Genomic DNA, 20311 nt, shown 5'->3' with positions numbered 1-20311 from the left:
AGTAAAGATCTGATCTCTCAGAGTTTCTGCTGCAGAGCAGGATGGAGGACGTCCTGGAGCCGTACTGCAGGATGGAGATGGACGGAGAGAGCAGGACGTCTCGGACAGGTGCAGTTTTACCTTTACCTTCCCATACAGGTGTGCTGTTAGTGTCTGTAATCAGACTCCTCAGTATGGTTTAGGGGTTCTGTAGGAACTTTTAACAGATGTACTGAAGGGTGGACATGGATAGAGGAAGCGGGACGTCCTGTACAGGTGCCGTATAAATGTCTGTAATCAGACTCTGCGGGATGTGATGATTACAGTGTCTGTAATCAGACTCCTCAGTACAGTTTAGGGGTTCTGTAGGAACGTTGAACAGATGTACTGAAGGGTGGACGTGGACAGAGGAAGTGGGACATCCTGTAAAGGTTATTATATAATGTTTTACCGGTTGTAGGTTAGTAATAAATATAAACGAGATGTTTTTCTGATTTCTGCAGGTCGTGTTCGTGGTAAACTGAGTCTGATCTTCTCGGTATCTGCGGCCGTGGTCGTCTTCATTCTGTTGGTGATGACTTTTGTCACATGTGGGTATTTTATGAAGTACTAAGAAGGAACAATTAAGGAATTATGTAGTAACTTAAAAGTGTTAAACAAACCAAAATACTCTGTGAAGAAGCTTTTAGATGCTATTATCTTCAGAACTGTTAACTTGCAGTGAATGGACGAGCATTGTCCTGCTGGAAAATGAAATCTGCATCTCTGTAAAAGTTGTTTTCAGCAGAGGGAAGCTGTAAGATATGAAGTGCTGTAAGATTTTGTGGGAAAACAAAACTGCACTGACTTTAGACTTGATAATAAAACACAGTGGATCAACACCAGCAGATGACAGACATGACTCTCTAAACCATCACTGATTGGTGGAAACTTCACACTAGACCTCGAGCAGTTTGGACTGTGTGTCTCTCCACTCTTCCTCCAGACTCTGCTCTCTTGATTTACTTTAAATGAAATGTAAAATTTACTGATGATCAGTGATGGTTTGTTTGGAGAGACATGTCTGTCATCTGCTGGTGTTGATCCACTGTGTTTTATTATCAAGTATAAAGTCAGTGCAGTTTTGTTTTCCCACAAAATCTTACAGCACTTCATATCTTACAGCTTCCCTCTGCTGATAACAACTTTTATAGAGATGCAGATTTCATTTTCCAGCAGGACTTGGCACACTGCCCACACTGCTCCAAAAGTATCAATTGGTCTAATATAATATTCTAATTTTCTGAGACACTGATTTTTGGGTTTTCATTGGCTGTAAGCTTCATAATCATCAACAATAAAATAAATAAACACTTAAAACAGATCCCTCTGTGTTTAATACATCTATATAATATATGAGTTTCACATTTTACACAACTGAATTACTGAAATAAAGTAACTTTTTAATGATATTGTAATTTTTCAGTTGGGTATCAGGAGAGGAGGTTTGCTGGGATGGAGAGCTTCATGATCAGTCATGATTCCTCTCTGAACTCTGTGAACTCTGAGCTGAAGTTAAAACTGCAGAACACGGGTAAGAATCTACAGCTTTATCATCATGAACTTCAGGAGATAATTTGTGTGTTTAATTCGATAATTACTATGTTTATTGCAGGTTCTGATCTGGAGAAGATGCTGAGTGAAGTGGGGAAGTCCGTTTCCAGTCTGAGCTCCTATGTGGACTCGTATAACTCCAGACTGCAGGACCAGTTCAGCAGTGGTAATCACCTGATTCAGATTCTCCTCCAATAGAAATTTAATATAATTATAATAACCTGTGACAGTAGGAATCCCATCGCTATCTCACACCCCACCAACAGTCTATTATCACTCCTTCCTCCTGCCTGTTTATCTTGGTAACAGAAAACACAGGAGCTCCACTGACTAAATACAACCAAGACAGACGCCAACAGTCAGACGTTCATCGCTATCTTTGCAGTGCAGAATACTAAATAAAATAACATTGCTGTTCCCGTAAATGAGCTGCTGGAGCTCCTTCACAGCGTCAACCAGCAGCTCAGTTTCCTCTGCTGAGAAGAGTTTGTTGGACACGTCCAGGTAGCTGCACCGTTACAATAGCAATCCACCAAAGTCAGAGATCACCTGATCTACTCTTAAAGAGAACGATGAGCAAGAGACACTCTGATTGGTTTATTTCACGTTACGCCCAAAATTAACCACAACCATGATTAATTATGACTTTTGCACATTGTGTACTTTTCCCGTCGTTATGATAGCAAAGACACACTGACACGCCCTAAATCAAGCTGCATAGTTAATGGCTCGCCTATAGATCAGTAAAATAGGGCTCAAACTTATTATATTATATTATATTATATTGTAGCCACCTACAGCAGTGAATTAGCTCCGCCCATTCTAACTGAAGTTATAAGCTGTGTTTCAACCTGAACTTCTTTTTGGATGAGATACAATACAAGAGATCCAATAAGAAGAGAGCTCATTTACATACAGTGGCCTGCAAAAGTATTCATACTTAAGTATTCACCCCTTGAACTTTTCCACATTTTGTCTCCTTACAACCACAAACTTAAATGTATTTTATTGAGATTTTAAGTGATAAACCAACACAAAGTATTGCATAAGTTTGAAGTGAAATGAAAATCATCTATGGTTTTCAAAATGTTTATAAAATAAAAATCTAAAAAGTGTAATGTGCAAAAGTATTAAAACCAACTTTACTCTAAAACGCCTAAATAAAATCCAGTGCAATCAACTGCCTTTATAAATCTTAACTTAATGAGTCTATAACTTAATGAGTTTATAAATCTTAACTGAATAAGAAGCAGCCAAGAGGCCCATGGTCACTCTGGAGGAGCTGCAGAGATCCACAGCTCAGGTGGGAGAATCTGCTCTCCACAAATATGGCCCTAATGGACGAGTGTCAAGAAGAAAAAATATTTTTTTTGATAAAAGAAACATGAATTGCTGTTTGGAGTTGCAGCAAACATGTGGAAGAAGTTCTGTGGTCAGATGAGACCAAAGTTGAACTTTTTGGTCTAAATATAAAGCGCTTTATGGGGAGGAAAAGTAACACTGCTCATCACCCTGAACACACCATCCATCCCCACTGTGAAACATGGTGGTGGCAGCATCATGGCAGGGAAAGATTTAGGAAGCTGGTCAGAGTTGATGATGGAGGGAAGATGGATGGAGATAAATAAATACAGAACAATCCTGGAAGAAGAAAAGCTGTTGGAGGCTGTAAAAGACTTGAGATCTTCCAGCAAGACGATGACCCTAAACATACAGCCAGAGCTACAGTGGAGCTATAATGATTTAGATCAGAGAATATTCAGTATAAGTTTGTGGTTGTGATGTGACGAAATATGAATACTTTTGCAAGCCACTGTATTACCCACAGCAACATAATTAACTCTGTTTTTATAGTTATGAGTTTAATGTTGCCAAATTCTACTTTTATTAAACACTTAAATAAAAAATTCTGATTTATCTCCTGTAGGAGCTCAGGTGAAGAAGTTAACAGATCTTCAGACGTTAATAAATAACCTCGGCTCCTCCCTCGGATCCATCTCTTCTAAACTCGAGACCCAACAGCAGGAAACAGGTGAGAGCTCTGATTGGTTAATAAATACTGTATAATAATGAATATAGAATATTAATTTTATAGTAATTTATAGTTTGACGCTGTATTTTTTATTATTATGTATTTCAGCAGGTCAGCAGAGCAGTCAGTACTCAGAACTGAAGACGCTCCTGAACTCCATCAATAATACAGTATCAGATCTATCAGCCAAACTTCAGCACAACGGTAACTAATCAATAATCTATAACGCTAATATATAACCTAGCCACGCTCCCTACTGTATATGTATGCAAGGACTAATCCTATACACTGGTAAGAGTTTATTATAAGCGCCAACCCTCTACTGTATAAACAGACTGATCATATACACTGGGAGGAGTTTATAATAACCAAGCTCCGCCCCCTCTTATATACGTATACACAGACTGATCATATACACTGGGAGGAATTTATAATAACCAAGCCCCACCCCCTCTTATATACGTATACACAGACTGATCATATACACTGGGAGGAATTTATAATAACCAAGCCCCACCCCCTCTTATATACGTATACACAGACTGATCATATACACTGGGAGGAGTTTATAATAACCAAGCCCCGCCCCCTCTTATATACGTATACACAGACTGATCATATACACTGGGAGGAATTTATAATAACCAAGCCCCACCCCCTCTTATATACGTATACACAGACTGATCATATACACTGGGAGGAGTTTATAATAACCAAGCCCCACCCCCTCTTATATACGTATACACAGACTGATCATATACACTGGGAGGAATTTATAATAACCAAGCCCCACCCCCTCTTATATACGTATACACAGACTGATCATATACACTGGGAGGGGTTTGTTATAACCAAGCTCCGCCCCCTCTTATATATGTATACACAGACTGATCATGTACACTGGGAGGAGTTTATAATAACCAAGCCCCACCCCCTCTTATATATGTATATACAGACTGATCATATACACTGGGAGGGGTTTGTTATAACCAAGCCCCGCCCCCTACTGTATACAGTACACAGACTGATCCTATAAAAATAAATTTAATGAAGCCCCTCCTCCTCCTCAGGTTATCCTAATGAAGCCCCTCCTCCTCCTCAGGTTATCCTAATGAAGCCCCTCCTTCTCCTCAGGTTATCCTAATTAAGCCCCTCCTTCTCCTCAGGTTATCCTAATTAAGCCCCTCCTCCTTCTGTTTATTCTGATAGTAAACCCTGGAAATACATAAGTATAATGAATTATAAGAATGATATAATAAAATGATTATAGTTTTTATATATTTTATGATGTATTTGTGTGTTTTTAGTGAAGCAGCAGGATCTGGGTGTAGTTAAAGATTCTCTGGCTGCTCTGAATTTCTCTTTGGCGTCTTTTAAATCTGAACAGCTGAAGCGAAATCAGGACTCTGGTGAGAATCAGAATCAGATTTTTCGTAAAATTTTAAAAATTAACCAGTTCAGATCAGATTTATACAGTGATTATCACTTTCCTTCTCAGGTCAGAGAATGATGGACACTCTGAATGAGATAAAAGCTAAACTGGAGAGCATCAATGATCCAACAGGTAAGAAGCTTTATAATGCTCTATAATGTTCATATGATCCACAACACGCTTATTCTGACAGACTGTAATACACTACAGGAAGCGTAGGGGGCGCTCTATAATGCTCTATAATGCTCTATAATGTTCATATGATCCACAACACGCTTATTCTGACAGACTGTAATACACTACAGGAAGTGTAGGGGGCGCTCTATAATGCTCTATAATGTTCATATGATCCACAACACGCTCATTCTGACAGACTGTAATACACTACAGGAAGCGTAGACGGCGCTCTATAATGCTCTATAATGTTCATATGATCCACAACACACTCATTCTGACAGACTGTAATACACTACAGGAAGTGTAGGGGGCGCTCTATAATGTTCATATGATCCACAACACGCTCATTCTGACAGACTGTAATACACTACAGGAAGCGTAGGGGGCGCTCTATAATGCTCTATAATGTTCATATGATCCACAACACGCTCATTCTGACAGACTGTAATACACTACAGGAAGTGTAGGAGGACGCTCTATAATGCTCTATAATGTTCATATGATCCACAACACGCTCATTCTGACAGACTGTAATACACTACAGGAAGCGTAGGGGGCGCTTTATAATGCTCTATAATGTTCATATAATCCACAACAGGCTTATTCTGACAGACTGTAATACACTACAGGAAGTGTAGGGGGTGCTCTATAATGCTCTATAATGTTCATATGATCCACAACACGCTCATTCTGACAGACTGTAATACACTACAGGAAGTGTAGGAGGACGCTCTATAATGCTCTATAATGTTCATATGATCCACAACACGCTCATTCTGACAGACTGTAATACACTACAGGAAGCGTAGGGGGCGCTCTATAATGCTCTATAATGTTCATATGATCCACAACACGCTCATTCTGACAGACTGTAATACACTACAGGAAGTGTAGGGGGCGCTCTATAACGCTCTATAATGTTCATATGATCCACAACACGCTAATTCTGACAGACTGTAATACACTACAGGAAGTGTAGGGGGGGCTCTATAATGCTTGGCAGTAGAAAAGAACCCTAATATGAATTTATTATTTATATTTTTGTTTTGTTTAAGAGTTGCTGAACAGAATGATGACTGAAATAACAAAACTCTCTACTTCAATAGAGTCTCTGTCTACTAAACTACAGAGCACAGGTGAGTCTATATATATATATATATATATATATGTGTGTGTGTGTATGATATGCATAATATCTTTATAAATAAATTGATTCTTCAGATCAAAGAGTAATGGCTGCTCTAGCTGAAATGAAGGCCAAGCTGGAGAACAAAAATGTAACAAGTAAGTTTTTTCTATTTAATTTCATTTCATTTTATTAACATGTACTAGTGCATCTAAAAAAATTAGAATATCGTTAAAAATTGCTTTATTTCAGTAATTCAGTTGAAAATGTGAAACTCTTATATTATATAGATGTATTAAACACAATTTTATTGTTGATCATTAATGAAGCTTACAGCCAATGAAAACCCAAAAATCAGTGTCTCAGAAAATTTTAATATTATATAAGACCAATTGATACTTTTAGCTGTAGTGTTGGCAGTGTGCCAAGTCCTGCTGGAAAATGAAATCTGCATCTCTATAAAAGTTGTTATCAGCAGAGAGAAGCTGTAAGATATGAAGTGCTGTAAGATTTTGTGGGAAAACAAAACTGCACTGACTTTAGACTTGATAATAAAACACAGTGGATCAACACCAGCAGATGACAGACATGACTCTCCAAACCATCACTGATCATCAGTACATTTTACATTTCATTTAAAGTAAATCAAGGGATCAGAGTCTGGAGGAAGAGTGGAGAGACACACAGTCCAAACTGCTCGAGGTCTAGTGTGAAGTTTCCACCAATCAGTGATGGTTTGGAGAGACATGTCTGTCATCTGCTGGTGTTGATCCACTGTGTTTTATTATCAAGTCTAAAGTCAGTGCAGTTTTATTTTCCCACCCCTTAACGGTAAAGCATTTGACGATGAGTGATGAGTATACCCACTCTAATGAGAGACTGTAGCTCCGCCTCCAGTAACAGTATGGTAAATATGTCTGTGTGTTTTGATTGGTTAAGCTGTATCCAGCTGTAAATCTGGTTGGACGTCGTTTGGATCCAGATGTTACTTCTTCTCCAGTGATCAGCTGAACTGGCACCAGGCTCGGGATTACTGCAGATCCCAGAATTCCTTTCTGCTCACAGTGGAAAGTGATGAAGAACTGGTGAGGAAGAGCTACTTTAAGTTGACACAGATATGCAAATGCACAAACATGCACAACCTGTCTAGACGTGCTCTACTTATTTATATGTTTAAATAGCCGGGATGGTGATCAAAGTCTCTATTGCTCATCATTCCCTTTAAGAGTAGATCAGGTGAGCTCTGTCTTTGGTGGATTGCTATTGTAACGGTGCAGCTACCTGGACGTGTTCAACAAACTCTTCTCAGCAGAGGAAACTGAGCTGCTGGTTGACGCTGTGAAGGAGTGATATATTGTATATATTACTTTGTTAATGTAAAAATTAATGTGGAGAAATTTGAAAGCCGAATTTTTGAGATAAGAAGACGAAGCCTTTTAGAACTTCTCACATTCCTTTTTAGGAACCACCTAGCAACGGCTTAGCAACACCTTAGCAACCACCACAGACACCATACAGTAGCAACCACCAAGCAACTACCACGGATACCATAGCAACACCTTAGGAACCGCTTAGCAACACCTTAGAAAACACCATAGACAGCATAGCACCACCTTAGCACCTAGAAACACTTTAGCAACCACCTAGCAATCAAACTGCATAGCAACCAACATGTATACCATAGCAACACCTTAGCAACCACCACAGATAACAGCACCACCTTAGCAACCACCTAGCAATACTTTAGCAACCACTAAGCAACACTTCAGCCACCAACATGCAGACCATAGCAACCACCACAGATAGCATAGCAACACCTTAGCAACTACTTAGCAACACCATAGTAACCACCACGGACACCCTCGCAACACCTTAGCAACCACTAAGCAACACTTCAGCCACCAACATGCAGACCATAGCAACCACCACAGATAGCATAGCAACACCTTAGCAACTACTTAGCAACACCATAGTAACCAGCACTTAGTAGCAAGCACTTAGAAACTACATAGCAACCATCTTGCATCCAACACAGATACCATGACAACACCTTAGCAACCAGCTAGCAACCACTTTGCAACCACCACAGAGACAAGTTTTTAGACTTAAGCTTTTAGCCAAAGGTTTCTGTTTATTGTTGATGTAAAAGTTGGGTTTGTGCTGCTGTGTGTTCATGTGTGTGTAATAAGTGGGGGCGTACGCTCGGCTCGGCACGGCGCCTGTGTTACCGAGATAGCGATGAACGTCTGACTGTTGGCGTCTGTCTAGGTTGTATTCAGTCAGTGGAGCTCCTGTGTTTTCTGTTACCAAGATAAACAAGATAAAACTCCAGAAATGTACCTGAACACACCTCATTTCCAGAACACCACGCCCATCAGTGTAGATATATTCAGAAGATCTGCTGCTGTTTAAACTCTATGCAGTTTAATTTGATTATTTTGTGTTTTTGTAGGCGTTCATCAAGACTCGGATTACAGCGTTTCACTGGGTGGGTCTGACGGATGAGGTGACGGGACAGTGGAGATGGGATGATGGAACTCCGTACATCATGAATAAAGAGTGAGAAGTTTTTGTTTTAAGGATATAAACAAAACATTTAAGGAATTATTTTATAGTTCGTAATCAAAACACTTCACACTGTAGTGGATGTTTATAATGTGATGTTTATAATGTAATGGCGACTGTCACTGTATGAGATCATCACCAGATTATTGATCACACTGCAGTTTACAGGGGCAGTGTGTCGCTCCACATCACAGACAGCTGCGTGATGAAGAGGACAGCACAAGCTCTAATGACAGTTAGCTTAGAGACAAAAGTGACAGTATGATGGCATTTTAGGAACAAATAGTTGACTCTGAGAATGAAGTCATAATATTGCAAGAGTTAAGCTGTAATATTGTGAGAATAATGTCATAATATTATAGGATTAAAGAATAAAGTTGTAATATTATGAGATTAACATCATAATATTGTGAGAATAAAGTAATATTGCAGGTAGTAGTAAGATTAACGTTGTAATATATTGAGGATAAAGTCGTAATATTGAAAGACTTAAGTTGTAATTTTATGAGCATAAAGTTGTAATATTATGAGAATAAAGCTGTAATATTATGACAATAAAGTTAATATATTACGAGAATAAACATAATATTACAAGATTAATGATTAAGTCGTAAAATGATCAGAAAAAAGTTGTGTATGTTACCGGTGCATATTTAATTAAAAGTTTTAAAAAAGCTTCTTCCCATCCATAGTGAGTAAGGCCAATTGTGCTTTCTCGGGGCTCTGGCAGCTGATGGCAAGCTGCATGACCGGGATTTGAACCAGCGATGGGTCACTCCCCTCTGGACTACTTTTACCTTTTAATATTACAATATATTCTCGTATTGTTACGACTTTACTCTCGTGACTCTCGTTAACTTTCAATGGAAGTCAATGTAGAAAGAGTTTATTTCAGGTCATTTTGAAGAGTTTCTATTGGTCCGTTCATCAAAAAAATTTGGCACAGTGTAAAGGACAGTTTCTGTAGTAAACTAAATATAGACAAAAATGTAGATACTTGTTTTTCATTGGACAGTGACCATATGTACAATTAGTGGGTGTGGCTTACAGTCAGGTGCGCTCAATATCGTGAAATTCACAGTAAACCTGAGATAATCTGTTATTGTGTCTCTGTTTCAGTCAGTGGGTTCCAGGACAGCCGGACGACTGGAAGGATCACGGTCTGGGGGAGGAAGGAGAGGACTGTGGACATCTGAAACCCGGCGGGAAACTCAACGATGTTCACTGCTCCACTCGCATGAGATACATCTGCAGCACGTCCACCAATCACTGAATTCATCACAATTCTTTATTTACTCCTCGCCAAGTATTCCACATAAAGATAAAAGCAGAAAATATACGATAAGATAGAAATACTAACTAAATCTAAATATTAAATTAGTGTTAAATTTACATCCAGGATGGAAATATATACAAGAAAACAGTAATGGGGTATGGATATTATTTACAAGTAAGAACATGATATCTACAGCAGTGAAATATGAAAAAAGTGCAAAAAATTCAGTAGCGCAATTATAACATTTTTGCAGTAAAGTGAGCATGTGCCTCTGAGAAATGTTCTTGACATGTAAACATGTAGAGAGTAAAGTGCAGGTTATTTCTGAGGTAGGTTCAGGAGTCTGGTAGCAGTGGGGAAGAACCTGTTCTTTAGCCTGGTGGTTTTGAATTTCCCACAGTCCTGAGCGAAAACTGGCTCCAAAATTAATATTATCAAACATTTATATCATTATTACTGGTGCAATGTTTTAACGCAACATAATATCGTCGCTGTCCTATGAAAAACACTTATCTCCATTTTTGTCGATTTTTAGTTTACTACATAATTTAAACAGACAAACTCTCCCTTACCCTGTGCCAAAATTTATACATGAACGGACCAATAGAAACTCTTCAAAATGACCTGGAATAAACTCTATTTACATTGACTTTCATTAAAAGTTTACAAGGTTTTTTCTCTCTCCTGTAAAGTTGCTGTTTTGGAGATAAGTGTTTTTCGACAACAGCGACGAACTAATTTTGGCCAAGTTTTTGCTGTGATTCAATTTATACTTTTCTTTATTATTTGTTTGCTATACAGTCTAATCTTGCATGCAGCTGTTCATTAAATACCTAAAACTGTAATTACAACACAAATCAAACATTAAATGTGTTTTTATTCTGCTACTTTTTTCTGCTAATTGTTCTGTTATCATTTTAATTAATACACTATTTTATAGTTTTATCATTTGGGATTAAATTTTAGAATTTTTAATGCATTCTGTTTTATTATTATTATTATTATTATTTAAAAAAAATTCAGGTTTGTAAATGTATATACAGTAGTTGAAATTATCATTTATCAAGAATAACCAGATGCCATATTACAAGCAGAGTAACGTCTGAAATCCATAGAGGTACAGCTCTGGAAAATAATATATATTTATAGGTTTATGTTTGAGTAAAATGAACATTGTTGTTTTATTCTATAAACTACAGACAACATTTCTCCCAAATTCCAAATAAAAATATTCTCATTTAGAGCATTTATTTACAGAAAATGAGAAATGGCTTAAAAAAACAAAACCCTGGTTTTTAATCACAGTTTTTTTCATGCATCTTGTCATCATGTTCTCTTCCTCCACCAGTCTTACACACTGCTTTTGGATAACTTTATGCTGCTTTACTCCTGGTGTAAAAATTCAAGCAGTTCAGTTTGGTGGTTTGATGGTTTGTGATCATCCATCTTCCTCTTGATTATATTCCAGAGGTTTTTAATTTGGTAAAATCAAAGAAACTCATCATTTTTAAGTGATCTCTTGTTTCTCTTAATTTTGTCCTCTATACAGTTTATTCATGTGTGCAGCTGTTCCCTAAGTACCTAAAACTGTAATTACAACGCATATCAAACAATTAATGTGTTATTATTCTGCTATTTTATAAATATACATATTTAATAGTTTAATCATATGGAATTTTTTAAATTACATTTATTTTCTTAAATTGTTCTGTATTTATTTATCTCCATCCATCTTCCCTCCATCAGCTCTCACCAGCTTCCTAAATCTGTCCCTGCTGAAGAAAGAAAAGCTTATCCCCACAGCGTGATGCTGCCGCCACCATGTTTCACAGTGCGGTGGAGATTCAGGATGATGAGCAGTGTTACTGTTCTGCCACACACAGCAAATCATTACTATTTTTGCTTACAAACTGAAAATACATTAATAAACCTGCTAATATAAGTTAAGTGCTGGATAAGCACTAATGCTGGGGGTGAAAATTCACAGTTGTGCAACACATCCTCCAGAACTGCTCTTCTGCATAATCTTATCTCAAACCTCAATCTCAAACTGACTAAACCAGCTACACCACGTCTGCAGAACGTCCTCAGAACATCTTTAACAGCTGTACGGATCTTCTATATCTGTATTATAATTATAGAATGTATAATGATAAAGTTTACAGGATGTAATTTCAGATGTTTAAGTGCAGATTGTTCTGTTTTTAGAGGAACAGAAGAGGAACGGGACTCAGAGCTCCATCAGTGAACGGTAGGAGAACCGAGTTCTACAGCTAATGAGGAGAATCAGGAGAAACAGTTTAAAGAACAGCTTTTTCCCCAGAGCTGTTTCCATACTAAACTCTGTTCATAGCTGATCCTCCTCACCACCATTCTGATCATCAATTCATCTATTTATTGTAATATATAATGTACATTTTATATCTGTGGCTTAATCCATAATGTCTTTTTAATCTGTAAATCACTGTTAATATTCTGTAAATCATATTTACAATACCATATTTCTGTTCATATGTATAAATATATATCTATATTCTGCATATTTGGTATATATTGCACTTCCTCCTTTCCTCCTATTTTTACCGGGTAACTAAATTAATTTAAAGTGGCTTGCAAAAGTATTCAAACACCCCACATTTTGTCGACTTAACAACCAAAAAACTTGTATTTATTGAGATTTTAAATGTATTTTATTGATAAAATGTATTTTATTGAGATTATAAAATGTTTTTTATTGAAAAAATGTATTTTATTGAGATTATAAAATGTATTTTATCGAGATTTTAAAATGTATTTTATTGATAAAATGTATCTAGTTGAGATTTTAAGTGATAGAAAAGCACAAAGTATTGCGTAAGTGTGAAGTGGAACGAAAATGATACATATTTTTAAAAGATATTATCAAATAAAAATCCCAAAATGTGATGTGCATTTATATATATATATATATAACCTTTCTTAAATTGTTTTTGCAGGTAAAAAAATGGGATACATTTTTCACACTCAATATTTTACTTTAAAAACTTTTTTTGATCAAATTTTTATGTTTACTATTGTGGTTTAATTAATTTACAGTAAATTACAGTAGAATTCATTATATTCTGTGTGTAGAATGTTCATTTCACACAATTATATATATATAATTAAATTGTCTTTTGCAGGTAAGAAATGGGAAAAAAATGACTTTTTTTAAAAAGAATACTGATAAATTTAAATGTTGTAACTCACAGTTGACAGTGTTTTACAGTTAAATCCACTCTTTACAAAGCTGTAAAAATATGATCAAACACAACTGTCAGTATTTCACTATAAACTTCACATAAACATAATATAATGAATTTTACAGTAATTTACTGTAAATTAATTAATCCACAGTCGTAACCACCTTAAAAAATGCAGTCAAATACCATCGATCACAACCGTCACTATTATACACTAATTTTACAGCAGTTTGTTTCATACTGAAAGTTTAGAGCTCTTTTATCTCTAATGAAATTTAGAGAAAATTATTTCGCTATAATTTCTAATGATCTGGTTTTTATTAGAAAGTTGAAGATCCTCTCTGAGATGTCGTCGTCTGAGAAGACGGAGGACGTCTACCAGACCCTGAACCAGCCTTCAGTAGTGAAGAACCTCCACCCAGAACCCGGTGAGACCCAACGTTACCAAACACCACCATCACCATCACCATCATCACCACCACCAACCCCACCTTCACCATCACCATTATCACCATCACCATACCATCATCACCATCACCACCTTCACCATTATCACCATCATCATCACCATACCAACCCCATCATCACCACCATCACCAGTATCACCATCTCCATCATCACCAGTATCACCATCACCATCACCAGTACAGTGATCACAATTATTAATATTAATTTAATGTTATTTTAACAAATGTCCTGCTGAATTCCGTCTCCTACAGGATCAGAGAGGAGCAGCAAGCTGATGATGATGCTGATGATCTTTAACTCTCTGTTATTGATCGCTGGATTGATCCTGATCGGACTCTTTTACAGTAAGTACTGATCAGTTTAGATAGTTCGTTCTGGTTTATGATTTTCACTTTAATAAGAAACAGAAGTTTTATTAATGTTCAACACAGAAATCAGTTTTCAATTCCAAAGGGTTCACTTACTTTTTCTAGCCTGCACTGTCTGTGTTTAATTAATATTGAGGATATTCATTATTATTAAGGATTTATATTTAAAAAATCATGTTTGATAAGAAATGTTATTGAAATTCCTAACATTTTATTTTATTCAATTATTTAATAAAATTGTATTTAAATAAATCTGCAACTGCCAAAATATAAATAATAAAAATCATACAATTTGCACTTTCTTTCTTATACTTTATTGAACACAAATTAATCAGTTCAAGTTCCTCCAAACCTTTCGTTTTTGTTTTAGTTCTCTAGTTTTTATGTTTTTAATATTGATGATTTCTATTCAAGTTTTTAAATAAAAAATATTTATTCCTTCATTAGAAATGGTATTAAAAAGCGGGCTAGGCGCTGCCACTATGATCGGGAGATCGCTCTCTCTGGGTGGGTACAGTACAGTAGATGGTGCTCTCTCTTTCCCCTCATCACTCCTAGGGTGATGTGGATCAGCACAAGGCTGCATCTGTGAGCTGATGTATCAGAACCGAGTCACTGCGCTTTCCTCCGAGCGTTAGCGCTGTGATGCTACTCTGCAATGCTACAGCATCAGCAGCAGTTTAAAAAGAGGCGGAGTCTGACTTCTGTATCGGAGGAGGCGTGTGCTGGGGCACTACTAGTGATACTAGTGATAGGGGGAGTCTGTGTTGGGTAATTGGCTATGGGTAACAACTAAATTTTTGATTTAGGTAATTAATGCTTTAGGTAATTATTCATCAATTCAAAAATTTACACAATTCCAAAGAGTTCAGTTACTTTCTCTAGGTACTGTGATTAGGGTCGGTCTATGAGAATTACACTTGCAAATTTAATTATTATTATTATTATTGGTCTCATTGTATCATTTTTTCAGGGTCGGTATTGGAGGAGAATAAAGGGGCGTGGCTTCTTCATGATGATTCTTTCTACTTTATCTGGGAGGCGGAGGGGAACTGTACTAAAGCAGCGAACTACTGTAGCGCCAAAGCATCCAACATCAGACTCGCTGTACTCACACCTGAACTGAGGGTAATTTATCACCTGAGTATTAATTTTAATAATTATATTCACTGATTAGATTCATACTATAGACAGTATACATATCTACAGTAAATCAACACTAGTTTAAGTTCCAAATACCAAGAAACACCCTACAAACCACCTAGCAATAACCTAAAAACCAAGTTACCAATATCTAGTAACACCCTATCAACCACCTACACACAGAAGACAGATATACCTTATTTTTAAGCTATATTAATAATGACTAACATAATTAGATACATGATTATATTAGCTTAGCAAACCCACTGTACTCTACTTTGTATTGATTTAAACTGACATGATTTAAACTAGTAGTGCACTAGCAACAACCTGTCAATACCCTAGAAACCACTTTACGCTAACCTAGAAACCACTTAACAAATGTTTAGCCACAGCACAATACCTAAAAACCCAACTAATACCCATCAGCACCTTATAAACCATCTACCATTACCCTTAAAACCTTAAAACAAATATCTACCATCCACCAGGCAATACCCTAGTAACCACCTTTCGCTAATCTAGAAACCACTTAACAAATGTTTATTTACAAACTATAGTAACCGCAGGGCAATACCGAAAAAAACAACCTAATACCTATTAAATCCCTAAGAACCATCTACCATTAACATTAAAACCTTAAAACTAAAATCTAGCAACACCCTATCAACCACCTTACGCTAACCTAGAAACTGCGTAACATTTTTAGCCACACTCGAACAATCATCATCAATATAGCCTTAAAAACAACTGGTAAAAACCTCCCAACACCACAAGAACAACATAGGTGGTTACTATGGTATTGCTAACAAATATCCATCAACACCAACCTAATAACCAAGGAACCACCTCACAATAACTAGCGACTCCCTGCCAACCACCTTGCAATACACTAGAAAGCACAAAGCATCTACCTAGCAAAACTCTAAATACCACTAAACACCTAGCAACACCATAGCAACCACTAATAAATACCCAACAGAAATATTAGCAACACTGCAGCATCCACCCACCAATACCCTAAATACCAACTGATAAACACCTGGCAACATCATACCAACCCTCTGGCCATAATCTATAAAGCACTGAAGTAAGACTGTAAAACAGTATATCCACCTTAAAATCACGTAGAAACCTGGAAACAACACCACTTCAACAGCCTAGCAACACCCTAGAAACCACCAATCCAACACCTAACACTGCATGTGTGTGTGTGTGTGTGTGTGTGTGTGTGTTTATGTGTGTGTGTGTGTGTGTGTGTGTGTGTGTGGACGTGCAGGATTGGCTGATAACTCAGGCTAAAGGAAGAAAGCTCCTGGTTGCAGAGGTGAGTAACTGACTGTAGAGTGATATGGGGAGTGTAGTGGAGTGATCTGGGGGTGAGTAACAGACTGTAGAGTGATGGGGAGTATAGTGGAGTGATCTGGGGTGAGTAACTGACTGTAGAGTGATGTGGGGAGTGTAGTGGAGTGATCTGGGGGTGAGTAACTGACTGTAGAGTGATGTGGGGAGTGTAGTGGAGTGATCTGGGGGTGAGTAACTGACTGTAGAGTGATGTGGGGAGTGTAGTGGAGTGATCTGGGGGTGAGTAACAGACTGTAGAGTGATGGGGAGTATAGTGGAGTGATCTGGGGTGAGTAACTGACTGTAGAGTGATGTGGGGAGTATAGTGGAGTGATCTGGGGGTGAGTAACAGACTGTATAGTGATGGGGAGTATAGTGGAGTGATCTGGGGTGAGTAACTGACTGTAGAGTGATGTGGGGAGTGTAGTGGAGTGATCTGGGGGTGAGTAACTGACTGTAGAGTGATGTGGGGAGTGTAGTGGAGTGATCTGGGGTGAGTAACTGACTGTAGAGTGATGTGGGGAGTGTAGTGGAGTGATATGGGGGTGAGTAACTGACTGTAGAGTGAAGTGGGGAGTGTAGTGGAGTGATCTGGGGGTGAGTAACTGACTGTAGAGTGATGTGGGGAGTGTAGTGGAGTGATCTGGGGGTGAGTAACTGGCTGTAGAGTGATGTGTGGAGTGTAGTGGAGTGATCTGGGGGTGAGTAACTGGCTGTAGAGTGATGTGGGGAGTGTAGTGGAGTGATCTGGGGGTGAGTAACTGACTGTAGAGTGATATGGGGAGTGTAGTGGAGTGATCTGGGGGTGAGTAACTGGCTGTAGAGTGATGTGGGGAGTGTAGAGGAGTGATCTGGGGGTGAGTAACTGACTGTAGAGTGATGTGGGGAGTGTAGAGGAGTGATCTGGGGGTGAGTAACTGACTGTAGAGTGATGTGGGGAGTGTAGTGGAGTGATCTGGGGGTGAGTAACTGATTGTGGAGTGATGGGGAGTGTAGTGGAGTGATCTGGGGGTGAGTAACTGACTTTAGAGTGATGTGGGGAGTGTAGTGTAGTGATCTGGGGGTGAGTAACTGATTGTGGAGTGATGGGGAGTGTAGTGGAGTGATCTGGGGGTGAGTAACTGGCTGTAGAGTGATGTGGGGAGTGTAGAGGAGTGATCTGGGGGTGAGTAACTGACTGTAGAGTGATGTGGGGAGTGTAGTGGAGTGATCTGGGGGTGAGTAACTGACTGTAGTTGTAACTCCACAGGATGAGAGTGTGAGTGGGTGTAAACTGGTTGGAGATCAGGTGAGCTTGGAGACGCCGTTCATCCCTGGAGAAGAACAAGGCTGGGTGTGTGAACACCTTCACCAGGTAAGGGGGCGTGGTTTACACTAATAGGCGGAGTTTTAATTAATAATTGATGATTCGTACATGTTTGTTCTTCCCTCAGGTGTTTCTAAATCAGAATGTTCTGAAACTTTCTAGGAAATCTTTAGCAACACCCTACCAACCACCTAGCGACACCATAGAAACCAATTAAAGGTCTCATTCCATTGTTTTTTCCATCATGTTAAAATGTCTAGTTGTGGCTCTAGTATGAAAGAATACCATGTGAGAACGATAGAATTTTAGCTCTTGCTCATGAATATTCATACATGCAAACATATCGCCTCTGATTGGCTAACAGCACTGCAACACCAGGAGGCAGCGAGATGAACAACAGTTATAAACATTTTAAAATAAAGATATTTTTACACTAATAACAGTCTTTACAATGTATTACAATATATTCGCACAAATAACACAGGAATGAACTGCATGCTGTTCCTAGAGCTATTAGTTATCTCCTATCTGACGAGACGGCGCCGCCCGGCTTCAGCTCTGCCAGTAGGAGGTCCCGAGCCCAGGTGGGCGGGGCCATGAATACTAATTGACGGGTCGATGTAGACACGGTGCTTTTCCTGATCGACTCATTTTTCTGAATATTTGCAGACAATATCACATCATAGTTAATGATCTCTCACCAGGAGGTTCACTACCATAATGTGGCCTCTGAGAGACGTTTATAGACACCTTTACACCCTCAGTGTCTACCCTTTTGAAAAGAAAGTATACTTACGAGCATTAAAAGTATGTTTTAATTAGGTAAAGAATACTAAAAGTACATTTTCAATTCAATTTTCAAGCAATATGCTTTAAATAAAACGTTGTGTTGATTAAAACAATGTATTGGCATTAAATGCTGCTTAAAGTGCACTTTAGTGTAGGTGTTGTACATTTATTATGTATTTAAATAATATTAACTTTTATGCTGAAAGTATGTAAAACAAAATAGACTTAAATTCACTTTTCTTTTACAAGAGTAATCAGAGATTTGTGTTAATCCAGGCTGTGATGTGGGTTTTTATTGCAGTATTTGTGTTAAAAACGTTGAATGGTAATGCAGGTTAAACAGGATGTTTCAGAACTCAATCCTAGAAGCGTTTCTTTTACTCCCTCAATTTTAAATACCCCTGATTTACAGAAATTATCTGGGCCACCCGGACCACCTGGACCTGAAGGACCACCTGGACCAATGGGACTAAAGGGAGAACGTGGACTACCTGGATTCCCTGGAGTACCTGGACTACCTGGATCACCTGGACCAAGTGGATAAATGTAATATAACAAATGACTTGTGATTTAAAAATACATTTTTCCTGCATTATTTCCTGCATTAAATGAGAAATATACTGTAATATGAATAGAGTCTTGTGTGTACAGATTCCCTGTATGGATCTGTATAGACTCCTGTATTAAACCACCATCAGATCAACAGCTATGCTCTTAACTCCGCCCATCTTCCTCCACCTGATGGGAGGAGATCACCAGAAGTAATAAAGAAAAAATAATTCTTAAAATATATAAATATACATCTGTAATGCACTTAATTTGCCTGTGTGAAAGAAAGAAAGATGCCATACAAATAAACTTTCCTTGCATTAAACTTCTCCTACTTATCTCTACAATCTCTAACAGTAAGAACTGAAGGGTTAAATGTAGGAGGAACAGTGGAATTACTGTAGAATTAAAGAATTTCTCCTCAGGAGTTTTTATAGAGATTCTCCTTAATATTTTAATTTTTTGAGAATAATCTGACCACAACCTCATGACTTCAAGTTGAATCAAGTGTAACACTAGAATGACCAAGTTCTCCATCCTCAGCTTTTCTAGCTTTAAAACAGTAAATATCCATTACTCTGATACACTGTTTAAACTCAAATGATTTAAGTCTGTTTTATATAAAATTGGATATTTCTAAAGAATACTCAACTATTTTGAGTTAGTTGAACTGAATTTGTGAGCACATATACTGTACTATTCAAACTGAGATCTTTGAGTTGTTGAACCAACTTATATAATAACTGAGTTTAGTCTGTTTTGTCATTAACAGCTTCCTTTCTATTGGTTTCTGTCACAATCTATTTGCATACTGGGCGTGTCCAACAGTTTCTGACTAACCAGACACTCACCATCAGTGTGTAGTGATTCCCCCCCTGTGCTACCTTACAAATAAATCAACTTCCCCTGTTTTTAATTTATGCTAACTCAATTTTCATTCCTC

General features: G+C 37.8%; 2 protein-coding genes across 6 annotated transcripts; both read left to right on the top strand.

Annotated features, from left to right (window-relative positions):
* On the top strand, positions 1-11009 carry LOC125782201 (C-type lectin domain family 10 member A-like). Of its 3 annotated transcripts, none has more exons than XM_049465484.1 (13): positions 1-108; positions 483-569; positions 1445-1552; positions 1634-1738; positions 3500-3604; positions 3716-3808; positions 4912-5013; positions 5103-5168; positions 6269-6349; positions 6435-6497; positions 7279-7424; positions 8792-8898; positions 10024-11009. In XM_049465484.1, the coding sequence occupies exons 1-13, from the start codon at positions 42-44 to the stop codon at positions 10175-10177; spliced, it is 1284 nt and encodes a 427-aa protein (XP_049321441.1). In that variant the 5' UTR covers positions 1-41; the 3' UTR covers positions 10178-11009. The 3 variants fall into 3 exon arrangements, with proteins under 3 accessions (XP_049321441.1, XP_049321450.1, XP_049321439.1); XM_049465493.1 differs by having other exon boundaries at positions 3713-3808; positions 6320-6349; XM_049465482.1 differs by having other exon boundaries at positions 3713-3808.
* Positions 11010-11157: 148 nt separating this feature from the next.
* LOC111190475 (collagen alpha-2(IV) chain-like) lies at positions 11158-19697 on the top strand. Of its 3 annotated transcripts, XM_049465644.1 has the most exons (8): positions 11158-12287; positions 12389-12431; positions 13730-13829; positions 14121-14213; positions 15211-15365; positions 16660-16707; positions 17974-18078; positions 19232-19697. In XM_049465644.1, exons 3-8 carry the CDS (start codon positions 13748-13750, stop codon positions 19361-19363), a joined length of 615 nt encoding a protein of 204 aa, XP_049321601.1. In that variant the 5' UTR covers positions 11158-12287; positions 12389-12431; positions 13730-13747; the 3' UTR covers positions 19364-19697. The 3 variants fall into 3 exon arrangements, with proteins under 3 accessions (XP_049321601.1, XP_049321605.1, XP_049321602.1); XM_049465648.1 differs by lacking the exon at positions 13730-13829; XM_049465645.1 differs by lacking the exon at positions 11158-12287 and having other exon boundaries at positions 12349-12431.
* The last annotated feature ends 614 nt before the right edge of the window (positions 19698-20311 follow it).

This window comes from Astyanax mexicanus, chromosome 1 (assembly GCF_023375975.1).
Source record: "Astyanax mexicanus isolate ESR-SI-001 chromosome 1, AstMex3_surface, whole genome shotgun sequence".
Taxonomy (NCBI): Eukaryota; Metazoa; Chordata; class Actinopteri; order Characiformes; family Acestrorhamphidae; genus Astyanax; species Astyanax mexicanus.
The sequence above is the reverse complement of the archived record's forward strand: the minus strand, read 5'-3'. Positions and strand labels throughout refer to the sequence as shown.